Source organism: Nannobrachium achirus (genome assembly GCF_963921795.1).
Source record: "Nannobrachium achirus genome assembly, chromosome: 17".
NCBI classification, from domain to species: domain Eukaryota; kingdom Metazoa; phylum Chordata; class Actinopteri; order Myctophiformes; family Myctophidae; genus Nannobrachium; species Nannobrachium achirus.
In genome coordinates this window covers 22985075-23001033 of record NC_137824.1, presented here as the reverse complement: position 1 = coordinate 23001033, position 15959 = coordinate 22985075, and the positions used below count along the sequence as shown (strand labels likewise).

The window sequence follows — 15959 nt, the reverse complement described above, 5'->3', positions numbered from 1 at the left end:
AGAAAGAATCCGAAGCAGCCAACCAGGCCATGCATTATACATCCTTTGTGCTCCATTCCTTTTCTTTTGACAAAACAAATAGGCCTACACAAATTATAATATTGATATGAACACTGTCCGACCAAAACAAAAATGGTTAAGCATATCCAACATGGGAAGATTAGAATGCCCACGATATTCCTTGTTGGCAAACGCAGAAGCCGTGGTGTCCATCCAAGCTAGTGATATGTAGAAATATTGTAATAAAGATAGTGTGATTTGAGATCAGTTAGTGGACAGCGACACTTTGAGTCAGTTCAAGCCATTACAACAAAACAGGAGTAACAAGATGTTAAACATTACTTCGTGGAGCTTAAGGGAATGAATTGCCTTGTACATTACAACAGAATATTTTGTTCAAGTGCTCTAAATAATGCCTAATTTAATGAATTAACTATTATAAAAAGCATAGGGGAGGAGGACAATGGTTTTGTATTGATTTAAGCACTATGGATAAATAGCGAGGCCAATTAAGCAACAAGAAGTACAGTCCCTATCGGGGCTATCCCAGACCAACCAGTCAGACATACACAGCTGAAGCGAATTCTCACAATGTATCCACCTCATCACACACGCACGCACGCACGCACGCACACACGCACGCACACACGCGCACACACACACACACACACACACACACACACACACACACACACACACACACACACACACACACACACACACACACACACACCCTTTGAGCCAAAAATACACACACTATATGATATAATACATTTACATATGAAATACTGCTAATCAAGTGCAAGTTGTAGAGCTCTTAGATCTGTGTGTGTGTGTGTGTGTGTGTGTGTGTGTGTGTGTGTGTGTGTGTGTGTGTGTGTGTGTGTGTGTGTGTCCACCAAGTTAACACATTCATGAATATACTAATGCTTAACTGCAAGTGTTCTGCACCCCCCCCCCCCATTTTTTCCCCTATTTTCTGCTTTAGTAATTGATGTTATCCTATGCAAAGCACTGTTCTATCCGTCTGTCTTTCAATTTTATATGAGATACATAAAGTGGTTCCTGTGTAAATAAGCCGTAAAGCTTACTAGGATCTCCTTTTAGTTGACCTTTTACCCGTGATTTTCACTATAATAAAACTGTACTTTTTCCTATTGCAAACTTCCAATACATTCTTCAACCAATCAATCAATCAGTAGGCCTGCTGATGTAAGAAACTATATGATATATGCACTAATAAATTATAATGGCGATGACAACAATGAAAAAATACCAATATGACAATGCCTACCTCCGAGAAGTCATCAGAGTCTCCAAATGCATCAGCAAAGTCAGATGGACTTTTTCTCAGAGTCTGGTCAGCAGGCAAAGTATTGTCATTGTAAGAGCTGACAAACTTGAAATCACTGGTTCTAGATCCCGTTGTCAAGTAGGCGTCATAATTGTAAGTGCTGCGTAAAGTTCCTGTGCCATCAACCTCTGCATAATTTGGAGGGAGATAAGCGCTGGGAATGGCAACGGCTCCATCAAACAACAGTCTGGGCTTTCTCCTGTGACAAAACCTCACACCCAGGATGACTATAATGAAGGTCAGGAAAAAGGTGGACACAGAAACCAGTGCTATGATGAGATAAGAAGTCAGTGTAGAATTATTCTCATCATAAGACATATCTTTAAGTTCTGGAACTTCAGCCAAGTTGTCAGAAATAAGTAAATACATGGAACAGGTAGCAGAGAGAGAAGGCTGTCCGTTATCTTTCACTGCAACAATAAGGTTCTGTTTCATGCTGTCAGATTCAGAAATGTCCCGCTGTGTCCTGATCTCTCCACTGTGGAGACCAATAGTGAAGAGTCCCGGATCTGTAGATTTCACAATATGATAGGAGAGCCAGGCATTCTGTCCAGAATCTGCATCGACTGCAATCACTTTGGACACTAGAGAGCCCCCATTTGCACTTTTGGGGACTAGCTCGGTCATGAACGAGTTACTCTCCAGGGTGGGGTACAATATCTGAGGAGAGTTATCATTTACATCCGTTATGAAGACACTGACAGTCACATTACTGCTGAGAGGAGGAGAGCCATTGTCTCTGGCCATCACATGGACTTTAAAGCTCCTGAACTGTTCATAATCAAAAGACCTCACTGCATGGATCACCCCTGTGTCTCCATTTATAGATAGAAAGGTGGATGCTGGGGAACCATTTACCTGTCCAGGTAAAAGAGAATAAATCACTGTTCCGTTTTGTCTCCAGTCTGGATCCTGAGCAGTAACAGAACATAGAGTGAATCCAGGTTTGTTATTTTCTGTCAAGTAAGCATTGTAGGACTGTTCCTCGAACACAGGTGGGTTGTCATTGACATCACCTATTGATACGTGAATGGTTTTAGAGGAAGACAGGGGTGGAGAGCCCTCATCAGTTGCAGTGATTGTTATGTTGTAATCAGACACTAGCTCACGGTCCAGTTGACCCGTAGTGACCAGAGAATAATAATGTTTGATGGATGGAACAAGTTTAAAAGGCATATTTTGCTGAATGGAGCAGTGTACTTGTTGGTTATTCTCAGAGTCTCTATCTTGCACATTAATTATGCCCACCTCTGAACCAGGTGGTACATTCTCTGGTATATGTTGTGTTAGAGATTTAAAATAAATCTCTGGCACGTTATCATTGACATCAGTAATATCTATGATAACTTTGGCATATGAGGTTAGCCCTAAACCATCCTTGGCCTTCACTTTAATTTCAAAAGATGTCTTCTCTTCAAAATCAGTGACACCAATTACTTTAATTTCTCCCATTTTACGATCAATAGAAAATAACTTTGCATCTTCTTCTGATACATGGCCAAATTCATATGATACTTCTCCATTTAAACCTTCATCTGCATCAGTAGCACTCACTCTGACCACTACAGTATCCAGAGGAGAGTTTTCAGGCAGACTGGCTTTATAGACGGCTTGACTAAACACAGGGGAGTTGTCATTAGCGTCCAATACAGTGATGTGTATGACTGCAGTAGCTGATCTTTGTGGAGTACCTCCATCAGTGGCTGTGAGCAATAAACTAATATCCTGCTGATTCTCACGATCTAGCTCTTTATCTAGAACCAGCTCAACAGTGTTACTCTCCACAGCCAGGACAAAATTGTCATTATTTTCAAGCATGTATTTCTGAATGGAGTTCAGGCCCACATCCGCATCGTGTGCTTCCTCTATGAGAAAACGAGCTCCTTTAACTGCCGACTCTCGTATTTCCAATCCAATGATGCTTTCCTTGAATTGAGGAGAGTTGTCATTTATATCTTGAATATTAAGAGTTGTCCGATGAAGCTCTAATGGATTTTCCAAAACCAATTCAATTTTTAACACGCACGACGCCCTTTTCTCACAAATACCGTCTCTGTCAATTCGTTCAGCAGCGATCAAATCACCAGTGCTCAGATTAATGTCAACAAGCCGTTTACGATTACTTTTGGTATCAATACGAGCATTTCGAGCCGTTAGTCTGGCCCCATCCAGCCCAAGGTCCTTGGCTATATTTCCAATAGCAGATCCGCGCTTCAACTCCTCGGGAAATGTATAGCTTAGGTCCCCATAAACGAGATGCAGCGTCACAATAAAGAAAGCAAAGCCCCAGATCAGGCCTTGTAACGGTAGTCCTTTGTATCCCATCCTGAGGCAAAACCAACAGCCTGTGTTGAAATCCCCGATTTAGGCTAATATTTACGAATATATTGGATATAAATGTATGCCAAAAATAATTCCCCTTAATCAAAAATGCACTGAACTGACAAAGCCTACGACTGAACTATTTTCTCTGGGTCGGGAACGAGGAGACGATGCCATAAATCGATGCAATAGGCTATTTGAGGGTGGAGATGTATTTTGGCCCTCAGCTGGTGAACAGCGACGCTCTGAGCCCATGTTTTGCCAATACAACATTAGACATCATCACAAATGCCGATACATTGAAGAATTCCTTTGTAAATCCAACTAATAACAGTGTTATGAGGCTTGAGTGAAAATAGCCTACTTGTCTTAACCTGGTCCTGGGAGTAAAAATAAAACATATTCGCATTTTAAACTGTAATAACAAAGTATCTCAGACGAAAGTGTAATGATTTCAGCGCCACAACGAGAAAACCGTTTCAACTTGAAGCAACACTTTTACATTACCCCCTCAGAGCCAGTTGAGCTTCATGTGGATGTAGCTAAATTATCACCAACTTCATGTCCATGTGTGTTTCTTTAGCCTTAACGTGATGTTATCTTTCTATATGATTGGGGTCAAAGGATTTGCTTCCATTAGCCTATATCATTTGTGTAACGTGAGTGAATGTCTCCACATTCATTTGAAAGAATACAAAAAGTCAGCTTGTTGGTCTTGCAAAGAAATTAAGCCATCAAACGCCATCAAAATGAGTTTAAAATGATCAACCATACAGCCAAAACTTAAGGGGGTTATTATTTCACTTTAAAACAACTCCTAAGTCCATTAAACTTCAAATCCATTTTAACCACGTCCACGTTAGACTAATTGAAAACAAGTGTTTTAAGAACAACATTCAGCACCACGGACAGAGACTGAGCGGCATGGACAACAACTACTACTGTGGGTTCAAACTTCCCTTTCAGAGAGGGAGATAACAGATTATTTACTGACACAAAAACTGTCAAACAGAGGGCATATATTGCTCATTAAATGCTAACGATACACATCCTCCTTTCCGATCAGCACTACGGATAGAGAAACCAAGCAACGCAGCACTGCCCCCGATCCTTGACACACAGCTGGAGCGAATTCACGTTTAGTAAACACTACACACACACACACACACACACACACACACACACACACACACACACACACACACACACACACACACACACACACACACACACACACACACACACACACACACACAAACACACACAGGGAGAGAGTGCGAGAGTCTGAGGCATACAAGTGTGTGGAGGTGTTTTTTCCCCCCCACGGTAAAAGGAAATATTATTTAAAAACAGTATGACAATGCCTACCTCCGAGGAGTCATCAGAGTCTCCAAATGCATCAGCAAAGTCAGTTGGTGTTTTTACCAAAGTCTGGTCAGCAGGCAGTGTGTTGTCATTGTAAGAGCTGACGAACTTGAAATCACTGGTTCTAGATCCCGTTGTCAAGTAGGCGTCATAATTGTAAGTGCTGCGTAAAGTTCCTGTGCCATCAACATCTGCATAAGGAGGGAGATAAGCACTGGGGATGGCGACTGCTCCATCAAATAGCAGTCTGGGCTTTCTCCTACGACAAAACCTCACACCCAGGATTACAATAATGAAGGTCAGGAAAAAGGTTGAGACAGAAACCAGCGCAATTATTAGATAAGATGTCAGTTTAAAGTTATTTTCATCATAAGACATATCTTTTAGTTCTGGAACCTCAGCCAAGTTGTCAGAAATGAGTAAATACATGGAACAGGTGGCAGAGAGAGACGGCTGTCCATTATCTTTCACTGCAACAATAAGGTTCTGTTTCATGCTGTCAGATTCAGAAATGTCCCGCTGTGTTCTGATTTCTCCACTGTGGAGACCAATAGTGAAAAGTCCAGGATCAGTGGATTTGACAATATGATATGACAGCCAGGCATTCTGTCCAGAGTCTGCATCAACTGCTATCACCTTGGACACCAGAGAGCCCCCCAGAGCTGCTTTGGGGACCATCTCTGTCATGAATGCTGTTCCCTCCAGCGTGGGGTAAAGTATCTGAGGGGAGTTGTCATTAACATCTGTTATGAAGACACTGACAGTCACGTTGCTGCTGAGAGGAGGAGAACCGTTGTCTCTGGCCATCACATGGACTTTAAAGCTCCTGAACTGTTCATAATCAAATGACCTCACGGTGTGGATCACGCCCGTGTCTCCGTTAATCGAGACAAAGGAAGACATGGGGGAACCATTAATCTCACCAGGTAAAAGAGAATAAATGACTGTACCGTTTTGCCTCCAGTCTGTGTCTAGCGCAGTAACAGAGCATAAAGTGGATCCAGGTTTATTATTTTCAGTTACGTGTGCACTATAGAACTGTTCCTCAAACACAGGTGGGTTGTCGTTGACGTCACCTACTGATAATTGAATAGTTTTACAAGTGGATAGAGGTGGAGTGCCCTCATCAGTGGCAGTGATTGTAATGTTGTAATCAGACACTAGTTCACGGTCCAGTTGTGCGGTGGTCAGTAGAGAATAATAGTTTTTGATGGATGGAATGAGTTTAAAGGGGAGATTCTGCGCAATGGAACAGTGAACCTTTCGATTATTTTCAGAGTCTTTATCATGAACATTAATGATACCCACCTCTGTTCCAGGTGGAACGTTTTCTGGTATGGGGTTATTCAATGTTTTTAATTCAATGACAGGGGCATTATCATTAACATCAGTCAAATCAACAATTAATGTGGAATATGATGTTAATCCTAATCCATCTTTTGCTTTTATTTGTAATTCAAATGAAGGCCTTTCTTCATAGTCAACTATGCCAATTACCTTCACTTCGCCATTTTTGGGATCGAGAGAAAACAAATGTCTATCCTCGTCAGATAAATGATCAAAATCATAAGTTACTTCACCATTAACGCCATCATCTGCATCAGTAGCTGTCACTGTGATAACAACGGTGTCTACAGGGGAGTTTTCAGGCAGACTGGCTTTATAGAGTCCCTGGCTAAACACAGGGGCGTTATCATTAGCATCCAGTACAGTGACGTGTATGACGACAGTACCTGATCTCTGTGGTGAGCCACCATCGAGAGCTGTAAGCAATAATGTAACATCCTGCTGTTCTTCCCGATCTAACTCTTTTTCCAAGACCAACTCGCTATATTTTCGTCCTCCACTTTTTGTGTTGACATTTAAAATAAAGTGTTCATTTTTATCTAAAGAATAGGTCTGAACTGCATTTTGTCCTACGTCCAGGTCATGCGCTTCCCCTATTAAGAAACGCGCTCCTTTAGCTGCAGATTCCTGTATTTCAATAGTCATCTTGTCTTCATTGAATTGTGGAGGATTGTCGTTGATATCTTGTATATGGATACTTATGCGATGAAGTTCCAGAGGATTCTCCAACACGAGTTCCATTTTTAAAACACACGTCGCCTTCTTGCCACATAGGCCTTCTCTGTCAATCCTATCAGCGACAATTAACTCGCCGGAATTCAGCTTTATGTCAAAATACCCGTTTCGGCTTCCCTCGGTATCTATTCGTGGATTTCTAGCAGACAGTCTGGTTATCTCCAATCCGAGGTCCTTGGCTATATTCCCAACATCAGATCCACGTTTCATCTCCTCTGGAAAAGAATAGCTTAGGTCTCCATTTACGCAACATAATGCAAGATAAATCACAGCAACAATGCAGTATTGCGCAGCAATCCACTCAGTCATCGTTCCCATTTCAAGATAACTTAAACAATAACTAAAAGGGCAAAAGCCTAAAAATGTATGAAGAAAGATCCAATCGGCTGCAATATTTTTGCTTCCTCCGTTGGGCTACTCATTATTGAACAAAATAGTCTTTGTATTCTTCGAGGACAGTGCACAGTGGGTGTGGGAATGGATACATTTGTGAAAAGCAAGCATATAGCGCCACCAAGTGTGTAAACCACCACATGGAATCCAGCTAATTCTTTCGTGTACTATGGAAGAACTAGTACGGTTTTGTACGTGGCATAAGCAATCATTTAACAAAGTGAAATAAAAAGGGGGTGGAGCTGAGAGGAGAGAGAGAGTGAGAGAGAGACAGAGACAGAGCTATATATTCGTCCATGCCTTAACATTTTTTCTTTCTTTTTTTTACTATTTTGAAGAGCATTTAAAAATACTTCAAATAGCCAATCTACATCGATACATTGTGAGCTTGTAGATCAATAGTAAAAATGTTTTTCAAAATAGTAAAGAGTTTGGGGTAATGCATGGACGAAAATGGGGCAGGGAGAGAAAGAATATCTGTTTTTCAGCACCATGGACAGCAGCCGTTCAGCTGTGACTGCAGGCAAAGCTGCGTCTTCTTCACCAGCTATTTGACCATTGGCTTGTGTATTGAATGGCCACTTAATGTTCCATTCGGCTATGAGTTTAAGGTCAGTTTGACATGGTATGAGAAGTGTAATCATTTGCCTACCTCAGGCGACCCCTCAGAGTCTTCAAATGTCTCAGCAAAGTCCGATGGACTCTTTCTCATTGTCTGGTCTGCAGGCAGCGTGCTGTCATTATAGGATGTGACAAATTTAAAGTCACTGGTTCTAGATCCCGTAGTTAAATAGGCGTCATAGTTGTAGGTGCTGCGTAATGTTCCTGTGCCGTCAACATCTGCGTAATTAGGAGGAAGATAAGCGCTGGGGATGGCAACCGCTCCATCAAACAACAGTCTGGGCTTTCTCCTGCGACAAAACCTCACACCCAGGATGACAATAATGAAAGTTAGAAAGAATGTGGAAACGGACACCAGCGCTATGATCAGATATGAGGTCAGTTTAGAGTTGTTCTCATCAATTGACATGTCCTTTAGTTCTGGAACTTCAGCCAAGTTATCAGATATGATAAAATACATGGCACAAGTGCCAGAGAGAGAAGGTTGTCCGTTATCTTTCACTGCCACAATGATGTTCTGTTTCATGCTGTCAGATTCAGAAATGTCCCGCTGTGTCCTGATCTCTCCACTGTGGAGACCAATAGTGAAAAGTCCCGGATCTGTGGACTTGACAATATGATAGGACAGCCAGGCGTTTTGTCCGGAGTCTGCGTCCACTGCTATCACCTTGGACACCAGGGAGCCACCGCGCGCAGCTTTAGGGACCAGTTCTGTCATGAAAGAGTTGTCCTCTATAGCGGGGTACAGTATTTGAGGAGAGTTGTCATTCACATCCGTTATGAAGACGCTGACAGTCACGTTGCTGCTGAGTGGAGGAGAACCGTTGTCTCTGGCCATCACACTGACTTTAAAGTTCCTAAATTGTTCATAATCAAACGCCCTTACTGCATGAATTGCCCCCGTATCTCCGTTAATTGATAGGTAGAAAGACACTGGCACGCCATTCACCTCACCAGGTAACAGAGAATAAATCACTGTGCCGTTTTGTCTCCAGTCTGGGTCTCGGGCAGTAACGGAACATAAATTGGAACCTGGTTTATTATTTTCTGTCACATGGGCGCTGTAGAATTGTTCTTCAAACACAGGTGGGTTGTCGTTGACGTCACCTACTGATAATTGAATAGTTTTAGAAGAGGACAGAGGTGGTGATCCCTCATCAGTTGCAGAAATTGTTATGTTGTAATCTGACACCAGTTCACGGTCAAGCTCGCCCGTAGTTACAATAGAATAATAGTTTTTAATGGATGGCATTAGCTTAAAGGGGACGTTTTGTTGAATGGAGCAACGAACCTGTCGGTTACTCTCAGAGTCTTTGTCTTGTACATTAATAATGCCAACCTCTGTGTTAGGGGGCATGTTCTCTTGAATTAGGGTTGTGAGGGATTTAATGAATATGATAGGGGGGTTGTCGTTGACATCTGTAATTTCAATTAACAATGCACACGTTGACACCAATCCAAGGCCATCTTTTGCTGTAATTTGCATTTCATAATTGGATAGTTCTTCATAATCGATTGATCCGCTTACTTTTACTTCACCAGTATTCGGATCTAGTGCAAACACGTTATTTGTATGATCTGAAATGTGATCAAGTTCGTACGTCACATCTCCATTCACTCCCTCGTCTGCATCAATAGCACTCACTGTGACCACTACAGTATCTAGAGGAGAGTTTTCAGGCAGGCTGGCTTTATACACTGCCTGGCTAAACACTGGGGCGTTATCATTAGCATCCAGTACAGTAATGTGTATGATTACACTGCCTGATCTCTGAGGTGTGCCGCCATCTGTAGCAATAAGCACAATAGTCAACTCCTGCTGTTGTTCTCTATCCAGTTCTTTCTCTAAGATTAACTCACTATATTTCCCTCCACCACTTTTGCCATGAACGTTTAAATTGAAGTGTTCATTGGTCTGTAGTGTATAGCTTTGAATTGTATTTTGTCCGATGTCGGCATCGTGGGCTTCATCTAAACGAAAGCGGTTTCCTTTACCTGCAGATTCGCTTATTTCAAATTTGATTGTATCCTTTTTAAATTGTGGTGAATTGTCATTTATATCTTGCACGTGAAGGCTAATACGATGTAACTCTAAGGGATTCTCTAAAACAAGCTCTTGTTTTATAATGCAGGATGCCTTCTTTCCGCAAAGGCCCTCTCTGTCAATCCTGTCGGCAATAAGCAACTCCCCGTTACTCAGACTAATGTCACAATACCGTTTGCTGTTCCCTTCTGTATCAATGCGGGCCTTTCGAGACGATAGTTTGTCCACCTGAAGTCCCAAATCCTTGGCTATGTTTCCAATGACATAACCGCGTTTCATCTCCTCTGGAAACGAATAAGTGACGTCTCCATATACGATTTGCAGCATTAGAAGAAAGAATCCGAAGCAGCCAACCAGGGCATGCATTATACATCCTTTTTGCTCCATTCCTTTTCTTTTGACTAAACAAATAGGCCTACACAAATTATAATATTGATATGAACACTGTCCGACCAAAACAAAAATGGTTAAGCATATCCAACACGAGAAGATTAGAATGCCTACGATATTCCTTGTTGGCAAACGCAGAAGCCGTGGTGTCCATCCAAGCTAGTGATATGTAGAAATATTGTAATAAAGATAGTGTGATTTGAGATCAGTTAGTGGACAGCGACACTTTGAGTCAGTTCAAGCCATTACAACAAAACAGGAGTAACAAGATGTTAAACATTACTTCGTGGAGCTTAAGGGAATGAATTGCCTTGTACATTACAACAGATTTTGTTCAAGTCCTCTAAATAATGCCTAATTTAATCAATTAACTATTATAAAAAGCATAGGGGAGGAGGACAATGGTTTTGTATTGATTTAAGCACTATGGATAAATAGCGAAGCCAATTAAGCAACAAAAAGTACAGCCCCCTATCCCAGACCAACCCGTCAGACATACACAGCTGATGCGAATTCACACAATTTATCCACCTCATCTCACACACACACACACACACACACGCACGCACGCACGCACGCACACACGCGTGCGTGCGCGCGCACACACACACACACACACACACACACACACACACACACACACACACACACACACACACATACAGTCAAATATACAGTTACAATACCTATGTGATTCCATTTGAATACATCCACATATGAAATACTGCTAATCAAGTGCAAGTTGTAGAGCTCCTAGATCTCTGTGTGTGTGTGTGTGTGTGTGTGTGTGTGTGTGTGTGTGTGTGTGTGTGTGTGTGTGTGTGTGTGTGTGTGTGTGTGTGTGTGTCCACCAAGTTAACACATTCATGAATATACTAATGCTTAACTGCAAGTGTTCTGCACCCCCCCCCTTTTTTCCCCTATTTTCTGCTTTTTTTTTTCTGCACTCTGTTCTATCCTCTGTCTTTCAATTTTATGAGATACATAAAGTGGTTCCTGTGTAAATAAGCCGTAAAGCTTACTAGGATCTCCTTTTAGTTGACCTTTTACCGTGATTTTCACTGTCATAAAACTGTACTTTTTCCTATTGCAAACTTCCAATACATTCTTCAACCAATCAATCAATCAGTAGGCCTGCTGATGTAAGAAACTATATGGCATATGCACTAATAAATTATAATGGCAATGACAACAATGAAAAAATACCAATATGACAATGCCTACCTCCGAGAAGTCATCAGAGTCTCCAAATGCATCAGCAAAGTCAGATGGACTTTTTCTCAGAGTCTGGTCAGCAGGCAAAGTGTTGTCATTGTAAGAGCTGACAAACTTGAAATCACTGGTTCTAGATCCCGTTGTCAAGTAGGCATCATAATTGTAAGTGCTGCGTAAAGTTCCTGTGCCATCAACATCTGCATAATTTGGAGGGAGATAAGCGCTGGGAATGGCAACCGCTCCATCAAACAACAGTCTGGGCTTTCTCCTGTGACAAAACCTCACACCCAGAATAACAATAATAAAGGTCAGGAAAAAGGTGGACACAGAAACCAGTGCTATGATGAGATAAGAAGTCAGGGTAGAATTATTCTCATCATAAGACATATCTTTAAGTTCTGGAACTTCAGCCAAGTTGTCAGAAATAAGTAAATACATGGAACAGGTAGCAGAGAGAGAAGGCTGTCCGTTATCTTTCACTGCAACAATAAGGTTCTGTTTCATGCTGTCAGATTCAGAAATGTCCCGCTGTGTCCTGATCTCTCCACTGTGGAGACCAATAGTGAAGAGTCCCGGATCTGTGGATTTCACAATATGATAGGACAGCCAGGCATTCTGTCCAGAATCTGCATCGACTGCAATCACTTTGGACACTAGAGAGCCCCCATTTGCACTTTTGGGGACTAGCTCGGTCATGAACGAGTTACTCTCCAGGGTGGGGTACAATATCTGAGGAGAGTTATCATTTACATCCGTTATGAAGACACTGACAGTCACGTTACTGCTGAGAGGAGGAGAGCCATTGTCTCTGGCCATCACATGGACTTTAAAGCTCCTGAACTGTTCATAATCAAAAGACCTCACAGCATGGATCACCCCTGTGTCTCCATTTATAGATAGAAAGGTGGATGCTGGGGAACCATTTACCTGACCAGGTAAAAGAGAGTAAATCACTGTTCCGTTTTGTCTCCAGTCTGGATCCTGAGCAGTAACAGAACATAGAGTGAATCCAGGTTTGTTATTTTCTGTCAAGTAAGCATTGTAGGACTGTTCCTCAAACACAGGTGGGTTGTCATTGACATCACCTATTGATACGTGAATGGTTTTAGAGGAGGACAGGGGTGGAGAGCCCTCATCAGTTGCAGTGATTGTTATGTTGTAATCAGACACTAGCTCACGGTCCAGTTGACCCGTAGTGACCAGAGAATAATAATGTTTGATGGATGGAACAAGTTTAAAAGGCATATTTTGCTGAATGGAGCAGTGTACTTGTTGGTTATTCTCAGAGTCTCTATCCTGCACATTAATTATGCCCACCTCTGAACCAGGTGGTACATTCTCTGGTATATGTTGTGTTAGAGATTTAAAATAAATCTCTGGCACGTTATCATTGACATCAGTAATGTCTATGATAACTTTGGCATATGAGGTTAGCCCTAAACCATCCTTGGCCTTCACTTTGATTTCAAAAGATGTCTTCTCTTCAAAATCAGTGACACCAATTACTTTAATTTCTCCCATTTTACGATCAATAGAAAATAACTTTGCATCTTCTTCTGATACATGGCCAAATTCATATGATACTTCTCCATTTAAACCTTCATCTGCATCAGTAGCACTCACTCTGACCACTACAGTATCCAGAGGAGAGTTTTCAGGCAGACTGGCTTTATAGACGGCTTGACTAAACACAGGAGAGTTATCATTGGCGTCCAATACAGTGATGTGTATGACTGCAGTACCTGATCTTTGTGGATTACCACCATCAGTGGCTGTGAGCAATAGACTAATATCCTGCTGATTCTCACGATCAAGCTTTTTATCTAGAACCAGCTCAACAGTGTTACTCTCCACAGCCAGGACAAAATTGTCATTATTTTCAAGCATATATTTCTGAATGGAGTTCAGGCCCACATCCGCATCATGTGCTTCCTCTATGAGAAAACGAGCTCCTTTTTCTGCCGATTCTTGTATTTCCAATCTAACAATGCTTTCCTTGAATTGCGGAGAGTTGTCATTTATATCTTGAATGTTAAGAGTTGTCCGATGAAGCTCTAGTGGATTTTCCAATACCAATTCAATTTTTAACACGCACGACGCCTTTTTCTCACAAAGACCGTCTCTGTCAATTCGTTCAGCAGCGATCAAATCACCAGTGCTCAGATTAATGTCAACAAGCCGTTTACGATTACTTTTGGTATCAATACGAGCATTTCGAGCAGTTAGTCTGGCCCCATCCAGCCCAAGATCCTTGGCTATATTTCCAATAGCAGATCCGCGCTTCAACTCCTCGGGAAATGTATAGCTTAGGTCCCCATAAACGAGATGCAGCGTCACAATAAAGAAAGCAAAGCCCCAGTTCAGGCCTGGTAACGGTAGTCCTTTGTATCCCATCCTGAGGCAAAACCAACAGCTTGTGTTGAAATCCCCGGTTTAGGCTAATATTTACGAATATATTGGATATAAATGTATGCCAGAAATAATTCCCCTTAATCAAAAATGCACTGAACTGACAAAGCCTACGACTGAACTATTCTCTCTGGTTCGGGAACGAGGAGACGATGCCATAAATCGATGCAATAAGCTATTTGAGGGTGGAGATGTATTTTGTCCCTCAGCTGGTGAACAGCGACGCTGTGAGCCCATGTTTTGCCAATACAACATTTGACATCTCCACAAATGCAGATTGAAGAATTCCTTTGTAAATCCAACTAATAACAGTGCTATGAGGCTTGGGTGAAAATAGCTTGCTTGTCTTAACCTGCTCCTGGGAGTAAAAATAAATAAAACAAATTAGCATTTTAAACTGTAATAAAGTATCTCAGACGAAAGTGTAAAGGATTCAGTACCAAAACGAGAAAAGTGTTTCCACTCGAAGCAACTTTTACATTACGATTATTCAGCCACTGCGTGTACAGGATATAACTAATTCTGAGTAATGGACACTTTTTTTACCCTCTCAAATCAGAGCCAGTCGAGCTTCATTTGGATGTATAGCTAAATTATGATCACCAACTTCAGGTCCGCGTGTGTTTCTTTAGCCTTAACGTGATGTTATATTTATATATGATTGGGGTCAAAGGTCAAGATATTTGCTTCCAATAGCCTATATCTTTTGTCTAATGTGAGCGAATGTCTCCACATTAATTTGAAAGAATACAAAAAGTCAGCTTGTTGGTCTTGCAAAGAAATGAAGCCATCAAACTGCAAATGCAAATACATGTGATGAGTTTAAAATGATCAACCAGATGTCCAAAGGGGGTTATTATTTCACTTTAAAACACCCCCTAAGTCCATTGAACTTCAAATCCAACAAATGTTTTAAAGTTAAATACCCTTTTAAAAACTATATCGACATTCAGCACCATGGACAGAGATTGAGTGGCAGGAACAATACTGGAAACTCCCTTTTCAGAGGCAATAAATAGCAGACAGCGAATTATTTACCGACACAAAAACGGTCAAACAGAGAGCATATATTGCTCGTTAAATGCTAATGTTACACAGCCTCCTTTCCTTTTTTCCTTTTTGTTAATGTTAAATAGCTCTATATTCGGATAGTACTCATGTAGTGTTCCACAAAGCTCCTCTGTTAATAATCAAACGCCCTTACTGCATGAATTCCTCCATATCTCTGTTAGGCCTAATTGATAGGTAGAAAGACCTATTAGTGGACAGCGAGACACTGAGTCTGTTCTAGCCATTATTACATGATATAGAAAACAGGTGTAATCAATAATAATAACATTCAAATGAATAACATTCAATAATTGAATGTTATTCAAGAATAATGCCTAAATTAACAGATACTTTTTTTTTTAAATAGCTGTTAGGCTATTTATCCGTAGTGATTTCAGCACTACGGATAGCGAAACTAAGCAACGCCCCGATCCCTGACACACACAGCTGGAGCGAATTCATGTGTTTAGTCCCCCCACACACACACACACACACACGCACGCACGCACGCGCGCGCGCACGACACACACACACACACACACACACACACACACACACACACACAGCGAGAGCGTGATACAAGTGGGTGGAGGTGGCCTTTTTTCCACGTAAAAGGACAATAGTGTTTACAAATATATTTGAGAAAACAAAAATGTAATACAAACTTTGAAGCCACAGGCTACATATTTGTTTTGGTGTCCTCCGAGAAAATAA

The 15959-nt window shown here is 41.4% G+C and overlaps 4 protein-coding genes across 4 annotated transcripts in view; all 4 read right to left on the bottom strand.

Moving 5' to 3' along the window:
• The window catches only part of LOC308302351 (protocadherin gamma-C5-like), a gene marked incomplete at both ends in the record, with an annotated part of 340087 nt that overhangs the window by 234465 nt on the left and 89663 nt on the right, over positions 1–15959 (bottom strand). The window lies entirely within an intron of this gene.
• On the bottom strand, positions 533–10547 carry LOC308301912 (protocadherin gamma-A12-like; the record flags this gene model as incomplete). The annotated part of the gene is made up of 3 exons (XM_080746061.1): positions 533–541; positions 1295–3385; positions 10275–10547. 3 exons carry the CDS (start codon positions 10545–10547, stop codon positions 533–535), a joined length of 2373 nt encoding a protein of 790 aa, XP_080602187.1.
• Positions 4626–7378, bottom strand: LOC308301913 (protocadherin gamma-A4-like; the record flags this gene model as incomplete). The annotated part of the gene is made up of 2 exons (XM_080746062.1): positions 5028–7378; positions 4626–4635 (listed from the first exon to the last, which is right to left on the bottom strand). The coding sequence occupies exons 1-2, from the start codon at positions 7331–7333 to the stop codon at positions 4626–4628; spliced, it is 2316 nt and encodes a 771-aa protein (XP_080602188.1). The 5' UTR covers positions 7334–7378.
• On the bottom strand, positions 11249–14180 carry LOC308301911 (protocadherin gamma-A12-like; the record flags this gene model as incomplete). The annotated part of the gene is made up of 2 exons (XM_080746060.1): positions 11249–11257; positions 11778–14180. 2 exons carry the CDS (start codon positions 14178–14180, stop codon positions 11249–11251), a joined length of 2412 nt encoding a protein of 803 aa, XP_080602186.1.